Here is a 17728-nt window from a genome sequence, read left to right on the forward strand (position 1 = left end):
TAAATCTTCCAATAGAACAAAGGCGTTAATATCACCTAACAAGTTTGAAATAATTGAGTTTATTAAATCCAATGTGACTGATAACCATATATATCGGATGTAAGGACATGTTTATAATAAACTTTTAGTCTAAAAGTCTGAACAGTGGCCTCTTATGTGGAATAAAACCGTGAATATGCGCAGTTCGCTCTTTCTTTATGGCATAGAGGCTACAACAGGGTCCGAAGTCCATGAAAGTTTTTCTGATAAGAAGAGCCAATAAAAGCAGCAGAGCGGCAGTGTAAACACGTCTACCTCTGCCCGGAGCGGCCCTTATTCCACACATTTACATCAGCCGGCCCACTCATTACCATGTTTTATATCCTCCTGCGCGCAGAAAGCATCATGGCAAAGCGGCTCCATCCTCCCCTCCTACTGAGAAGTCATTGAACTTTCGGAGCAGGTGTCGCGCACAGAAACTCCCCCCCCAAAAATCCTGGAACTTTATTTATTTTAAACTTATTATTCGATTTTAATCAGAATTCATTTTGACCATCCCGTGCTTATGTCGTGTTTTTAATGTTCTCCAAAATGGTTTCAAAGCTGACGTCCCTGCAGCAGGAGCTCCTGAGCGCCCTGCTGGACTCAGGAGTCACCAAAGATGTTCTGATCCAGGCGCTGGACGACATGGACCCCAGCCCGCCGCCGCCGCAGGGCTTCGGGGTGAAGATGGAGAACATGTCCATGTCGCCGGATAAAATGAACGGCGCCGACTCGGACTCCAAGCCCGTCTTCCACACGCTGACCAACGGACACGTCAAGGGAAAGCTGTCCGGGGACGAGGGCTCCGAGGACGGGGACGACTACGACACACCGCCGATCCTAAAGGAGCTGCAGTCGCTGAACACGGAGGAGGCCGCGGAGCAGCGCGCGGAGGTGGACCGCATGCTGGCGTGAGTTTCCCCGCTTTTTAAAACATTATTTCTAAAAACGAATCGAAAGGAATGAAATTCAATAATAATAAAAATCTCATAGGTTAGATCTGATAGTTTTTAAACTTTAAATGTGACACAAAAACACATTTCTTTCATTGTTTACAAATTTAAATAACCGCGCCACGCTTCTTTTTTTGGTTACTAATTATCCAAATAGATTATTTCTTTACCTTTAGAAAATATCAGCTGAACTTAGATCTATTTATAATTAACTACAGCTACTCCACCTCTCAGTGATAAAAAGCCGGCAACTGGAGAAAGCAACCACTTTAAATAATAATAATAATAACAACAACAACAGTCATAATAATAATAATAAAATATTGCTCTTTTAAATTGCTCTTTAATTTTATTTTAAAAAACGAATATTATTTTAAATGTTAAAAATAGCGAATTTATCTCCAAGAACCAAAATAAAACCCCGATTCAATAAGTCTACTAATTTTATGGAAAAAAAAGAAAGAAAAGAAAAACAAACATTCGCAGTTAAAGAAAGTAATAAAATGGTAAAAATTACGTGTGCACCAGATAGCAAAAAAAAAAAAAAAAAAAAAAAAACAAGGAGTTGGATGCTTTAAAAAGCTTGATCAAATAAATGTTACTAATTTTATGGAAAAAAAAGAAAGAAAAGAAAAACAAACATTCGCAGTTAAAGAAAGTAATAAAATGGTAAAAATTACGTGTGCACCAGATAGCAAAAAAAAAAAAAAAAAGTATTAAACAAGGAGTTGGATGCTTTAAAAAGCTTGATCAAATAAATGTAACCCATTTTAAACAAATAAATCCTCAATAATCACCTCTGGCTTGTGTAATATTTGATGACATGATCCTTCTATACATAAAGTTTTACAAATGGGCATTAATTAGAATTTATTATAATATTAATAATAATCTAACTGCCAGGTAGCTGAATCCTAACTGAACTATTTGATAGATTTCATTCCTGTATTGTTTAAATTAAATATAGTTTTATAGCTATTTGAATACGAACTGGAAATGTTTGCTCTGTAAAATGCCTCTAGATGACATTTTCTCTGCTAATTACTACAACATAATAAATCTTGTTTAAAATTCACAACTAAACCACGTGTAGTTAAGTTATTATTAATTTTATTCTATAAATCATCAACTGGAAGACACACAGTGGCGTGTGATTAAAGTGAATGGAGATCTGGTTATTCATTGTCAAAAGTTATAAACTAACATCTCCCCACTTAACCCGCTACACTTTAAACGCAGGCCTCCACATTCTCCAAAACAAACAGTGGAGAGCAGATCTGCTTCATAATTGCTGATGTCCGTCTGTCTGCGGCGGTTACTGTTTGATTATGGAGTCACTGTTTTATATCTATAGAGAGAAAGAAAAAGCTGAGCTAATGCAGCTTTAATGTGAAATGCTCAAGTGTTCATCTCAGTTTTCTTATTCAATACTATAGAATACGAATTAAACTATATTATTAAGAAGTTCATTTTTGCTTCATGTTAAATCCAGAAAGCTTGACCAATATAAAGTAAATCAGAATTATTACAAAAATTATGCTTGAATTTGAAATTCATTATTAGAATTTGTTAATTTAATTAAATAGTTGTATTTAAGTTCTGTTAAAATATAGATTTAAGTGTTAAATTTTTGTATAGATATAGTACTCAGAGTCCATGTTTTTCAACCTCTGCAAATCCACTTGAACTAACCTTTGAAAATATTTACAGCCATTGGAATGTGTGCTTCAGTTATAAACTGACTCATAATGGCTACAAATCCAATCTCATGTTCCTACAAAATAAGGAAACTGGGTTTTGCAGTGCTCAGAATAGAAAAGTTTTTGCAGGTAGTTTTTTGGCTAAACAAAAGCAAAATGCTGTATTTATTTCCTGCTCTGCTTGTCTTTTACCTTCTTTTTTTTTCTTGAATGAAGTTTGTTTTTTGTTCATCAGAGAGGACCCATGGCGAGCTGCTCGTATGATCAAAGGTTATATGCAGCAACACAACATCCCCCAACGGGAAGTGGTGGACATAACGGGGCTGAACCAGTCTCACCTCTCCCAGCACCTCAACAAAGGCACGCCCATGAAAACTCAGAAGCGAGCTGCTCTCTACACCTGGTACGTCAGGAAGCAGCGGGAAATTCTTCGACGTAAGTTAATATTTGAGTTTCTCACAGCTTCGACCTTCGATACATAATATGCAGCTGACAAGCAGCGTGCAGCTTTTATTTGGGTGTACACATGTGAACTGCATTAATCCTGTTGCAGTGCAATGAGCTGGGCTGGCTGAGGTTTTACTGTCTGTGGCTAAACTCTCCATTCCTTCTTTGGTATGGGGAGGTATTACATTCTTACTGATCACTTGAAGTACTTACAAAACTGGTTACAGAAAAAGATTCACTGCAAAAACGATCTAGAAATAAGTCAAAATGTCTTAAATTAAGTGCATTTACCCTTAATTTGAGTAGATAAATAGGATTAATTGTCAATGGGTAAAGATTTTTACTCTTAAAATAAGGTAATTAGATAATATGCACTTGAAATAAGACAATTAAATAGTTTTTTTTTTCTTTTTTTAAATATAAATTGTCTAGCTCCATTTGCAAAATGTCTCACTTACCTCAATTCAAGAAAAAATGCACTTATTTTAAGAAAAAATGACTTATGTAGATTTCGATTTTTTTACAGTGTTGAAACAAGATTGAAGAACATGATTTGTTTTATTAGATAGAAAAATTATTCTTACTGCATCAAAAGAATCAGCAGCTTTAATGACACGTGGCTTTGTCAACGTTAATGAGATGGATGATTGTCCTCCTTTGGGGTTTATACCAGCCCTGGATTAGCCACCTAAACAGCAGTAACAGCAACATGTAGGGGAGGGGCAGCTCATGCTTTACCATTGAATAGAACTTATTTGGTAAAAGTGAGCAAAACACTTTAATGACTATTGCTAAGGACATCATTATTTATCTTAATAGAAACAAATAGAAAAAATACTCCTACCATGTCAGTTGTTACAAGCACATTCTTATCCATTACTCTTTTTTTACTTTAATTTAAAAGAAACAAAGCAGAGATAGAAGAAAAAAACAAAAAAACAGAGTCAGTGAAAACAGTGTGGAACCAATCAGCTATCTCTGTGACCCAAAAGCACCTTTTTATTCTTTTTAAAGTAAAGCTCTCCCATCAACCAGTTGTTGAATTTTTAACTATATAAACAGCTCTTTTGGGACATAATAAAGGGCATCAATAAAAACCTCACTCCATTGCACATGCAATCTTGACTGTTATGGTTACAGAAAAGTGTTGTTGCATATGGGCCCGCCTCCTGCTCTGTGATTGGTCAGCCCTACCAGCTCAGTCTGGCTCACCAGACTACCTCCAAACACCAAAGGCCCAGCTCATTGTGCTGTCCTTGTTTGTGGAGAAAATGTGACTGTAGTCATATTTAAATATGGAGACTAAAGTGCAAGAATGTGAAATAGAGAATGTTTGAACCTTTTTTTGCAAAAAAGAATAGCATTAGGGGATATTAGCAGGTTACTTAGCTGGACTACATACTGTCTGCAGTGTTTAATATAGCTTCCCGTCTGTAGTTTTAACCATTTCCTGACTGAATGATGCTTCTGCTTTCAATGCCATGATATACTGTCATTGTTTTTGAACCCAGAAGTATGTCTGAACAGATGGGTGTGTCTGTCATTATTAAGCTGCCATGAAATTATGAAAAGTACCGTTCAGTCGGCTAACTAACAGTGAGCAACAACAAGTGGAGAAGGCTCTGCATTTCTTTACACTCCAAACAGCTGGCAACAAAAGGCTGGTTACTGAGTCATTTTCTCCTGTTCATAATTAAAATGAGATTAAATTGTAGAAATAATATTAAAAAACATTTTGTTTTTTTACTCTTTTTAGAACACTAGTTTACACTGATAACCATCAGGCCCATTCCCACTTTGTACAGTCATGTATTAAATAAACAGCATTTTAAATTATGTTTTTAAAACATCAATACTATTTTTGCAACTATTCAAATCCCATCTTTAAGGCTGAGCTCAAATTAGGAAGTATTTAAGGCAGTAATTACATTTTTATTATCTTACACAATTAAAAAAAAAGAAAAAATATACAGTTACATTTAACAAACTACAGTTTAAAAGTGGTATTTTTGTGATTAAAACAAGATTTTAGTTAATTACATTGCAATATTTTATGTTAGTGAACTTGAGTTTTCTTTATTTAGTTGTTGGAAAAAGGTCAGACATGTGGGTTGGGATGGGGGTACAGTTTGGGAACCGCAGCTCAGGTGCATTAAAGAGATTCAAGCTTTAGATAAACACTGTTAGTACAACATCTCTAAGAATTTCCTTGGTATTGGGACAGCAGATTTTTCTTCAGACTCCTCTGATTTTCCTACTCTCTTCCTGTCCCATCTGGTTGAAATAAGGCGCCTTCACTTTTTCCTTGGTTACAGTAAAGGCAATTTAATCTCTATGAATATTTCTCGGCACATAAGGACATAGTGTCATGCTATGAAATGTAACTGCATGCCACATAATATTCTTATGAAAGTAATGCAACTTTAAAATTGCAGTCATTCTGTACAAGTAGATTGAAAGACGGTTAAAAAAGAACATCAATGCTGCTGCTAATTGGAGAGTCCTTTGTTATTTTTATAACTAAAAGTATCACCTTTGTGTAATCTGATAACGGCACCTAGATCCTGCTTCAAGTGTTGGTTTTAATTTATTTTTATACACACACAGGGCATTTTTTTGAATCTCTTATGATATCCTCATATTTTAGCATATCTAGAATGTATCTAATTTTTTAAAGGGATTTCTTGTTATTTTTGCAGAGTTTAACCAGGCAGCACAAGCTTCTGTCGGCAGTTTGTCTGACAAAGGCAGCCAGGATCCAGCCTTTTTCTACCCTGAGTACAACACGTCGGGTCCGGGCATGGGTCAGTCTAACGAGGAGGTCGGCAGTGAGCCCCTTAGTAAAAAGATGAGGCGGAACCGTTTCAAATGGGGTCCTGCGTCCCAGCAAATCCTGTACCAGGCCTACGAGCGGCAGAAAAATCCCAGCAAGGAAGAGAGGGAGGCTCTGGTGGAGGAGTGCAACAGGTAGAACAAAAACACAACTACTGGGACTCTGCAACAACTGCTGCACAGTTTTAATATCATCTACCTCTTCCCTTTTAATGCAGAGCTGAGTGTCTTCAGAGAGGTGTCTCCCCCTCCAAAGCTCAAGGACTCGGCTCTAATCTGGTCACCGAAGTGAGAGTTTATAACTGGTTTGCCAACAGACGCAAGGAGGAAGCTTTCAGGCAAAAGTTGGCCATGGATGCCATCCATGCCCCCTCGCACGGCATCAACCCTCTGCTGTCGCACAGCTCACCTCATCATCCCCAGACCAGCGCTTCACCTCCAAGTAAGAGACAGAATCCTCTACTTATTCACTGAATGCAATAAACCAGCTTAAAGTCACGCATGACTGTAAAGTTGGAGGAAAAAACAGTTCTCAAAAGTTTTGCAAATAAACATGCCTTGCATGTGTGTTTTTTTATCATACCCCTTCAAGGAAAACCTGTGACATCAGTTGTGTCAAGCCCTTAAAGTTTTCTTTGAACATCTTTGTAAAGAAACATCATCATTGGGACTAATTATCACAGCAAAAATGTCAGGGATACATTTAAAATAAGCAGTCAGGAGTATCTCTGATATGATTTCCAACAAAGTTAAAAAACAAACCACTGGACTTTGTTTTCCAAGTTTGGACATTTTTCGCTTTCTGGATGGGAATCGAATGGAAGCAAAACGTCTTCAAACTTGGAAAACAAAGTCCAGTGGTTTGTTTTTTTTTTTTACTTTTTTTTTTAACTTTGTTGGAATTCCCATGACCTGGATGACTGAAAATCTTCACCAGCACATTTCTGATAGGAGTATCAACTGATTACAAATTGGCTTATTTCAAAAAGCAGCAAGAAGAAAATTATAAGAATGCTAGATTAAGCAGATTAAGGAAGGGGCTTTCCTCAGATAAGACCAACTATAGGAAAACTGTAGGAAAACAAACTCTGCACATCATCCTGAACACACAACCGCCACTGTGACACCAGCATGGTGGAGGCAGCATCATGCTTTGGGGATGCTCTCTTTCAGTTGGAATCATGAAGTCAATGCTTGATGAAGTTAAATACAGACAGTTTTTCAAACCTGTTAAGAGTCTGCACATGACAAGACAGAGTGAGAAAAATCACCTTTTTTCTTACAGTTCAGTTGATTTAGCACAAGATTCATCAAAGTTGGTAATCATAAACTGAATGCTCTGCATTCATCCACATGCCATTTTGGTTTCAGTTTCCCTTAGAGTGAAACTATGTCAGAAAAAAAGGTTCCTGAGGTAGAATTGATGTGATCAGAGAGGCAGAGAAAGAGAGGCCTGGATGATCAATGAGTGTGAGTGAGTGAGCTGAGCAAATGCCATTGTTATTCTGATCTTTGAAAACACACTGAGAACAATCCACATTGTACCTGCAATCTCCACTCCAAAGTGAGCATGGAGAGGCATGACACAAAGGGCAACAATCCTGTGACAGGCCAGGGTCAGGCCAGGGTCAGGCAGGAGTGGGTAAGGGAGGGGTGGACGAACATATCCAGAACACCTCGACGTATTTTCCTGGTTTCCAAAGTTTCTCCCTTTCCTCAAAGGTTGCTAATTAGAGTTCCCTAAACGGGAAGATGCTGCCTGTCCATTTCACCCGCTCTGACCATTTCACCCTAACCTGGTGTTTGCATTCGGAGTAATTAGTATTGACCCAGTCCAGCTTTACGGTATAAAACTACTCTGATAGGGCCGCACAGAGCTTTAAGCTAGCGCACCATCACTCAACCTCCATAAAAGTGCGATTTGAGAGATGCACTCAGAGCCCATTGTTGTCCCCTCATGTTCGAACACGAGGCCACCTTTGAAGGGAAAACAAACTGTTTGCCTTGGCTTGCTCTTTTACCTTTGGATAAACTGGTCCCACTTGTGGATTGTCTGTTTGCGCTAGGCTTTTTTTTTTTTTCTTGTTGTGGCTCACCTGAACACCTGACCAGGCAATGACCTCAGGCTGCGGCGCAGTGGAAGGGGTCTGTACAGCAGAAGGGGAAAGGTTGGCGTAAGATACACACATCCCAAAAAAAAGAAAAAGAGTCTCAGCTGGCTGCTTACAAGGCGTCCCGCTGGCATCCTGCCGACAGCATCAGCTGTTTTTCAGCGTCAGCTCTGAACTGACAATAACATCCCAGCAGGTCGCCTCATTGCGTTGCCAGGGCATGGCCTGTATTATGCATGCTTAATGGACAATTAAAATCCTTTGCTGCTGCATCTCCCAGGCCTTTGATAAGGGGCTCCTTGACTTCAACTCTCTATGCTCGGCCTCAGCAGGTGCTTCCATTGTGTTTGGTGTATTAGAGGACTGCAGTGACTGTAACACAGGTTCATTTGTCTCAGCCGGGCCTCCCCCAGCATAGCTGTTGAGGCTAGCCCCAGACTCTGAGCAGCAGGAGCTGTCCAAGGAGGTATTGGCTCCTTTCTGGCCAGACAGGACTGATCACCGCTTCTTCTTTGCCAGTGGAGAAAGCAAGCCCCCCACCACCACCAGCTCCACCACTCCTATACAGCCTGCTCACCTTCAGTTATACGTGAGAGGTCACTCCTGGGTCATTTCAAGCATACTCATCTGACTCTGGGAGTTTTTATTGATTCTGCTTTGCTCCACTGATCAGTCAGTCACAATTGGATGGACGGTCAAACAGTGTGACTCGTAATTTTACTGGTGTGCTTTTATTTTTTTCTATCGTAGCGACTGAAGTTCGGGACAGTTTTGCTATTATTTAGATTACTTGTTTGATTTCCAGATAACATCTAAGGTTTGAATCATTTTTATTTTTCTAATTTTGCTTATATTAGTCAGATTTTCATATGTGTTCATCTGGGAGGCTATGAAGTTATCAGCCAACATTTCAACTCTACCCTTCCAGAAAGTGTACAGAGGTCACAAACAGTCTCTTAAACCACTTCTAAGGAAACCAAAGATTATTTAGTCCTAAGCAGTTTTCCACCAAATTCGTGCACCAAAGGAAGAGCGCAGGTCAGCGCCGTCACCATTTGCTCTACTTGACATGCAGTGATTCCCAGCTCCCAGTTTGGATTTTTCACACCTGTTAGGTCCCCTTAGTTTCCTTTTTTTTTTTCTGTCTATTTGTTCTTGGGGGGGAAAAATAACTCTAAGGCTAGTGAAAAAAATTAATGCAAAGTAAATTTTCCAGGTATAAAAAACAGCTTTTCCACCACCTTACATTTATTTTTTCATTCATAAATCCTTTTTGTTTTTTTTTACCTTCGGGATGATTTATACCCGGTGGGTCCCCTTTGGAAGATTTAAATTGAAAATGTAGGCTTATTTGTTGTGTCCTCAAAAAAAAAAAAAAAAAAACAACCTAAAGGAAAGTAGGAATTGATGAGAGGTCCATTTTTGTGTATGGGAAGATTTTTTCTCTCCGGTTCTCCTTGCCATCATTTCACAAGCTGGATGCATTGTGTAATTCCCTGTGCTCTTGAGGACATTATTTGGGTCCATTAAGTAAAAGCATCTTGATAGAAAGTATTTGTTAATGTTTGTTCCTGTTCTGAGTATGAAAAAGCTGTAAGCATTCTATTTTACAGTCATGGAATCAGTTAGTTCTTGCCTTTGAATTGTTTCATAGCTGTCGGTTCCTCTTAAGACCATTTTGTTTGTGTTGGGTTTGAAATAGGGCTGAGCAATTTTACCAAAAATCAAAGTTGCAGTTATTTTCAACCAATACTGTGATTGTAATTCTATGCAAATTCCCCTCTGTATTAACCACAAGCAGGTAGATATTTCCCTCCAGGGTTTCAATGTTTTCATGACCTTGAAAACTTGCATGTCCAGAGTCGTTGTTGAACGACTTTCACCATTGTGTGAGAAAGTGCTTACTTCCACTGCCACACATGAACCGATGTTCTACCTGCAGCTCTCGCTTCCCTTCTTTGTGGGGGGGAAATGGACTTTAAGAGTAGTACTGCCACCTAAAGGGCTGGAGGGAGAAAGTCAGTGTCTTAAGTCAGTGACTTGTTATATGTAACATGGTCAAAATGGACTGTCTCTGTGATTGAAAATCATGTTTTGTTAAAATTGTATTGCAAATGTAATTCATTTTCCAGGCATCGTTTGGAATATCCTCTTCCCCAACCATAATCAGTGTATTCCTTACCATAACCTTAACTTAAATTTAATTTGCACCATACCTTTAAACTAATGCTCTAAGTTTAAAAATGGGGTCCACCACAGTAGGACCATCCTACGGTCCCCTGTTTGTCCTCAGAAGGTTAGTAATTATACCAGAAATAGTCCTAAGTAGGTCACAGAAACAAGTACACACAGATCCACACATATATGTATGGACCACAGAGGAGTGGGTGGCCTAGTGGTTAGGGCATAGAGCCCCACTCCAACAGACTGCTCCTGCTCTGCCGCACAATGGCAGCCCACTGCTCCCCAAGGGGAAGGTTTAAATGCAGAGAGTGAATTTTGTTGCTCTGTACTTGTGACAGTGTAATGACAATAAAAGCTAGGATAAATCTTTGAAAGTTTATGATTTGGTCGCATGTTCTAAGGTGGTTTACGGCTTTTGTTTTAAGTCTCACTGTCTCATTTTCGGTTGTGATTTCATCATGAAACTAAAGCTGTGCTCTGGAAAATTAATGTATTGTTTAGCTTGCTAGAAAACCAGCAGACTCAGAAGTTCCAGATCAGTTACAGTAGTGAGTGAGTGAGTGGGGGACATTATATGTGGGCTGCAAAGGTTTTGCTTTCACCTCAGGCTAGCTGAAAACACAGATGCACACTCAGGAAAGATTGCCCAGCTCTGCACTTTCCTCTGCCTGCTCTCCCAGAGAGCCACAAAGAGGAGCCCGGATATGTCCTGCAAAGACCCAGGTGGTCTGTCGTATGCGGCGACTCTTCAATGGCCACTGCCTGGGGTTGGGGAGGCAGGCTTTGATATTACACAGGTCCCACAGAGAGCGTGGGCCTTTTAAACCTGCCAAAGACCCTTAGCTGACACTCCCCTGCAAAGATTCTCGCCCGCCTCTTGCTCTCAAAGAGCAAGCTGTAGTTGTTGGGTTTTTTTTTGTTGTTCTTTTTTCAACCTCCACAAAGGCAAATTTCAGCTTTCATTTAACCCTCACAGATGCTCAGTGCCTTCAAAATAGGTCTAGCATTTTTAGAAAACTACCAACTTTTAATTTAACTTGAGAAAACTGTGCTAACTCAATCTGAGGTTCCCTGCTGCTTCAATTCCTGCCAAATCCAAAGAACCAAAGCTGCCCTGAATAGCATCCTTTACTCCCTCTGGAACTTAAAGAGGTCGCCCAGCACAGAGATAACTGACTTTTTATGAGTCCTCCTCCATTGTGTCGCAATGGGGGTCATGAGTCCAATGGACTGCTTTATTGTTCTGCGGCGGTGTTTACAAGGCACAGCGGGCTGTTGTAGGGGTTGATAGTGTGTCTCTGGAGACAATATGAAGTCTGTCGCCTAAACAAAATGGAGGACATGTACTTCAGGCTGTGAAATATGGAGCTGTAGCTTTGCCATATCTATAGTCAAATTAACAGCTGGACATTAACAATGAGAAGCTTGGTATTAATGTGTTTACTTTTACTCTGATAGTGAAATGAAATGTTCGATGCCCTCATTACCATTTTCCTTTTTAATAAGAAAGAGATTCAGGATTTAACATGAAGGCCTAAAGCAGGAAGGATCTTAGCTATCTCAAACTGCACTAGATTTACCAGTTTTAATCGGCTGAAGCTGTCCTAAATTCGACAGAAAGGATTTAATTAATCATAGAAAAGTAAAGCTAATGTTTAGTCTCTGTTTGCATTAATGTAAAAGAATGAAGTTGTTTTCTTTTTTTATTTTTCCCCCCAACCTTACATTCATATTATATTGTTTTTTTGGCTCCAGAGAGAAATTGTACCAAATGCCATTTATTCAAGCTTTCTATTTCCGCTTTGTTCAGGCTTGTAGTTCATGACGGTTACATTTATTTTCATAAGAGCAATTGAGAGAGTCGTCATAAAAAAACAAACAAGGGAACCAAACGATGCAGGAGAGGTTGACGTTGACGCCTGCTTGCCAAACTTCAACATTAATCACAACCCATTGTGCACTCTAGCTTTAAGTCTTCAGCTTGATTTGTTGTTAATAAACTGAAGATTTATTTAAGAGGTTTCTCCAGTGAGGATAAGGAAGAACCGAGAAAGATTGTCTAACAAACCATCATCCTGCTTAAGAATTTGAAAGCTCTGTTTTAAGCTCCCTCTGCCTGAAATAAAAAGAAACAATGACTTTTAACAAAAAATAAATTTTTTGCTAAAAAACTAAAATTCTGGAAGCATGTAGACAGACGGACATCAGGCCGCTACACCAAGTGGAGTACATCCTGTTCCAGTTTCCAGCAGCATTCATTAGGAAATCAATGCCTCCCTCATTGCTCACCTTTCCTTGTCAGCGCCTCTCCCTGTTTTCTATTCTATCTCAAAACCGGCTGTATATCAATATACCTGCTGTCATGTCAGACCGACTTTGGCTGGACGATGCAGCTGTCACACCTGGGTCAGGGACGGGGGGGCATCTGAGTGCAAACAGAGTCTGTCTCTGGATTGTCACTGAGGGAGGGGACGCTCTACCTGTCCGTGTGAGACTGAGACCACAGGATAAGAATGTGTTTGACATTGCTTGTAATTGTGTAATGTTTACTCTGTTGGTATCAGAGGGGGCCTGCATCAGCAAACAGGCATTAGATTGTCAGTTCTGTGTGTGTGTCGGTGTGTGTGTGTGTGTGTGTGTGTTGGGGGGTGCAGAGGGGTTGGCATTGCATTCTTTGGAGACACAACTAGAATTCCGGTTTTGGATTTATTGATGGTGTTACACTAATCCACCCCTTAAAAAATTGTATGAAATAAATTCTACTTTTTTTCTTCTATTTTGCTGTAATAACCCCAACCTCTTAAAGGCAAAACTTGTAAAGGTTTATAATCATCAAAACTTTTCCAAGTTTTGGCAATTAAACATTTTTTTGTTATTTTTTATGAGGTCACCTTAGTAAAATCTTATTTTGCTGTAAAACTTCTCTACCAACCGTGTCCAGACTAAAAATGTTGCTCAATACTGTGATGCAAATGAAATCAAGCTCGGTTAGCCTATGATTCTACTTTGTTCTGATCCACTTCAATCTGTGCAGGCTTGGCTCTATATTCAGGGTCATTGTCCCGTGGGAAGGTGAACCTCTGTCCCACTGTTTTTTTCCTGCAGCCTCTTACAGTCTTCTTTTTCCCGGATTACATCATAATTCAGCATGATTTGTCTTTTCATACACCACCTCTGCTTTCCTATGTTCTAAAGGCATGATACGATCTTCACCTTGTTAAACTGTGTGCACGGAGTGATCAGGTCTGTGTGTTAGTCTCTAACTTATAGAGGGTCTTTTTTAAAGGTCAGAAGGGTTCATATGATCAGGATGAATTTTTTTGACATTATCGTGGTCTCAGCATGACTTGTAAAACATTGAAAATCCAACTGGATGAATTTTTTCCAACAATGTCATCCTTTCTTTTACGAAACCCAGAATGGAGAAATGCATCAATTAATAGTTGCCATAGCAACACCTTTTTGAACTTTACTCTCATGGATGCTCCTCCAGAGTCATCCCTGTCCTGTGTTTCTTGCTCTACATGATGCCGCTTATTCCCTAATGTTTCCCGTAACATCTCTAAGGCCTGTTAAGAAAACCTGAAATTAAATTACGCACGTTTGGAAGGGGAGGTCTTTCCTCATTTGGAAGACTCCTGCAAGCAATTAATCGTTTAGCGAATTGGAGCAAATACGAAAGGATGTCATTCGATTATGTCTTATTGCACCCAATAAAACAAATTTTTATATGTTTTGGGTTTTTATATTGACAAAAATGTGAAAAACAAAAACCTCCAAACTTTAAGGTGAATGTCAGTATTTCCACCACCGCTGGTGCACCTTCGCGCTGACGTAATGAGGCACGTCGTCAGCAGCATTTGTGTGCTTATCAGAAAGTCTGATGGAAGTTGTGCTCTTGGAAGTGCGTGCACACAGAGAATGGCCTTGGCTGAGCTGCGCAGATAGCAGTAGTGGACAGGTCAGTGAGAGAGTGTGTTTGTTTGCTTTGACTCCCCATCGGAGTCAAAGAGCAGCAGAACCTGGCTGTGGGTCTAAACCTGTGTCCTTAATCACATGATCAGTGCATCATGCAAGTTACCTGATGGGTGTCTTTTTCTCTCTTGGTCAGTGCGTTACAGCCAAGGGCCTGGCGAAGTGTCCTCCTCCACCGCCATCAGTCACCACAGCAACAACAGCCAGTCGGTGCTACAGCAGGTGTCTCCGGGAGGACTGGACCACAGCCACAGCCTGCTCTCACCTGATGCCAAGATGGTGAGTAATCATACCTGGACCTCAGTGGTCTTAAATTAGATAAGACATGGCGTAGATTTAGCATAAACCCCTTAACGGCTTCTCTTATGGAGCCTCTACCAACAATCGGCACATTGTGCAGCTCTGTTTGAGCTCAGATGGGCGGCTGTGTTTTAGCAGACAGCCTTCACCCGAGCAGGCAGGCATGTCCATCGCTATGCCAACAAACCTCACAATGAAGCCGTCTGTTCTTATTGATTAAATGCTATTTTATAAAGAGGAGCTGAAGGTGCCAGAATGACGCCACTATTCCATCATGTCCCTCAGTCTTGTTGGATCTCTAGTTCTTTAACCCTTTATAGGGCAAGTTACTGTTTTTGATAATTTGAATTCCCCTTAGAAATGGAGCCCCCCTGTCCCTCTGTGAGGTCTAGAAGCATAAGATATATATCCAGCCATTAAGCAAAGATAGCATTACTTGGCTATGCATTTTGTTTTGGCATTTGAGCAATTAGACGAGTCCTTAAATGATATATTTCCTACTGTAAATTAAGTTGGAAAAAAGAATAACAGGTTAAGAAAAAAAGGCAAAAAGCTAATTGAAAAGTTAGAAAGTAAAGCTAAAGGGTTAATAAGCCTCTAAGGTTATGTTATTCCTAAAAAAAATCGTTTCTTTCACTCTCAGAGTGTTTTTCATGAATTTCTTATAGAAGCACTTTTGTTATTTTTCGTAATATATTTGGGCAAGATGGCATTTCTTGTTATTACATTGGCATTAATTTTTGCCATCAAAATATCCATATTTTTTAATGTTACAAAGATAATAAGGCCTTGTCCTGGATTCAAATAACACACTACAAAAATGATCTAAAAATTAGTGAAATGTCTTAAAATACGTGTATTTACCCTTAATTTGAGTAGGTAAATAAGAAAATCTCCCAGTGGAAGGATCATTTTTATCCTTAATATAAAATTATTTGATATTATGCACTTAAAATAGGAGACTGCACTTTTTCCCTTATTTTAAATGTAAATTTTCTTATTCCATTTGCAAAGTGTCTCACTTACCTGCTCAATTAAAGAAAAAATGCACTTATTTTAAGAGAAAATTACTTAACTTAGATATTTAAAGTCTTTCACTGAGTGCCCTACTGTATAAATGGTAAACCTTCTCAATGCCATGGCTTTTTAATCACATCTATTCAAAGAAAAGACATTTGAAACCATCTCTATCATAAATAAACTTTGTTCATTGGGAGCTGCACTTTCTTGTAAATCTTTTCCAGCAGTTTCTTTAAATATAGGCTGCTTCCTTCCGAGAGTGTTTTTAACAATGAAAAGACTGGTGCCTTATAAACAATATCTGAGAGTATGAGATGTTATCCTCAATTTTCAGGTGGTTTTGCTAAGTTTACCAGTCAGACTAGCTGCTTCAGCGCTTTTACTTTAATATGAGTAAAGGTGGTCATTCCTTTACTTTCTACACCATGATTGTTGATGTTTTAAACAACCAGTAATATTACTGAATAACTTCATTTACTGCTTTGCAAGCCAGAGAAAAGAATTACAGCTTTTTGAATTCTTGATGTGTCCTAAATTATATCTATTATTCTGATCGAAAAAAAAAAATCCAAAAAACTCTTTTGTTTCAACAAAGTAGAAATAAATGATAGAGGAGGGCTTTTGGAATTTGATGGAGGGAAAACTCAATGCTAATTCAGTCACTCCTGCACTTCATGTCATCTCCTTTGGAGGACTTTAAGCCACTGGGTAAATCCGATGGAAATATATAAGGCATCTGGATGCACCTTAAAGTGTCATGATATTGGAAAGTATCCCAAATCAGTCCTGAAGAAAGATTAAAAATCTGAGAGATACGTCATCCTTTATTTTTGGGTTATATTCACACCAAAGTGCTGATTTATAGTCTCACATGGATTATTTGTGTTTTCTACAAAAATCTTTCATAAAGGGAATGAATAGTGTTTTAGTGACAGACCTTAAGTTCAACTAAAACTGAACCCTCAGCTGTCAAAACGAAGATATTTATTTAATTCTTAAGTAATGCAGCCATTCATTGCTTGAATAATTCATGTGTTGGCATCTGGTGGCTTAACTAATCTGTCATTTTCACGTATTGAATAAAAAAAAAATCTCTGCATGTCTAAAGAATGTTTGAAAGATATTTATTAGATACCGGTAAGTAAAACAATTTCAACCTTCACAGCCAAACATTTATCTGAACCATTAAATCGTTGGGCTCTGTTTGAACTCATCTAACTTCCCTGTCAGGACACTTCCGCCTTTCTTAGTGGTTTTATGTGAAATGAGGTCTGCCATTGTAATGCTACGTTTCTTTTTCTTAGTTTTTTTTTTTAGCCTCCGTATTCAAATGAGGATCCAATTAGCTCTTATTATGAACCCACTGTAGCTGTTTAAACCGTTTGCGACTCAACAACTGACTCCTTTTATGTCTTTCATGTTTCTTCTAATTCTCCTTTCCTTTCATGTTATCGTGGTGTGTTACAGTATGTACGTTACACACAAGGGAAATGTTAGACAAAAGAATCTGAACTGAGTCAACATTTGGGTCTGCTGTTTGTTTAGCAGGCAACATCTGTTTCACTTTGGACATGAATTTACACAGTAGATACCCTGCCTTTCATAACTCAGTGCTATATTCAGCTGCAAGTAAATAACACAGCAATAAAGTTTTGCTTTATTTCCCCTGTCTTCCTCTCTAGATTTCAGGCTCAGGTGGAGGACTTCCTCCAGTCAGCACACTGACAAACATCCACAGTTCCCATCACAGCCACCAGCAGACACAGAACCTAATTATGCCTCTGTCTGGAGTCATGGCTATAGCACAGAGTAAGTCTGATTGGACCTCCATAGAAACACTGGTTTGGTCTATGGGTTCCTCCCTTTAAGTAACATGTTGGTGTGGTTCTTTCAGGTTTAAATACGTCACAGTCTCAGACGGTGCCAGTGATCAACAGCGTGGCAGGGAGTCTCGCAGCTCTCCAGCCGGTGCAGTTTTCCCAGCAGCTCCACAGCCCCCACCAGCAGAGCTTGATGCAGCAATCTCCCAGCCACATGAGCCAGCAGCCGTTCATGGCCACAGTTTCACACTCACACAGTAAGTAAATCTACTTTCCTCCTGTTTAATGCCATCCATCCATCCATCCATCCATCCATCCATCCATCCATCCATCCATCCATCCATCCATCCATCCATCCATCCATC

General features: G+C 39.2%; 1 protein-coding gene across 2 annotated transcripts in view; it reads left to right on the plus strand.

The window, feature by feature from the left end:
* The first annotated feature begins 319 nt into the window (after nt 1-319).
* Nucleotides 320-17728, plus strand: part of hnf1b (HNF1 homeobox B) — a 23702-nt gene continuing 6293 nt past the window's right edge. For both annotated transcript variants that reach the window (XM_015383084.1, XM_015383093.1), the window contains exons 1-7: nt 320-932; nt 2910-3109; nt 5821-6088; nt 6172-6395; nt 14360-14502; nt 17226-17352; nt 17438-17620. In XM_015383084.1, the coding sequence (XP_015238570.1) occupies nt 559-932; nt 2910-3109; nt 5821-6088; nt 6172-6395; nt 14360-14502; nt 17226-17352; nt 17438-17620 (1519 nt within the window). In that variant the 5' untranslated portion in view covers nt 320-558. The remainder of the gene's footprint in view (nt 933-2909; nt 3110-5820; nt 6089-6171; nt 6396-14359; nt 14503-17225; nt 17353-17437; nt 17621-17728) is intronic.

The sequence above is a fragment of the Cyprinodon variegatus genome, unplaced genomic scaffold (genome assembly GCF_000732505.1).
Source record: "Cyprinodon variegatus isolate N-32 unplaced genomic scaffold, C_variegatus-1.0 Scaffold14, whole genome shotgun sequence".
Taxonomy (NCBI): domain Eukaryota; kingdom Metazoa; phylum Chordata; class Actinopteri; order Cyprinodontiformes; family Cyprinodontidae; genus Cyprinodon; species Cyprinodon variegatus.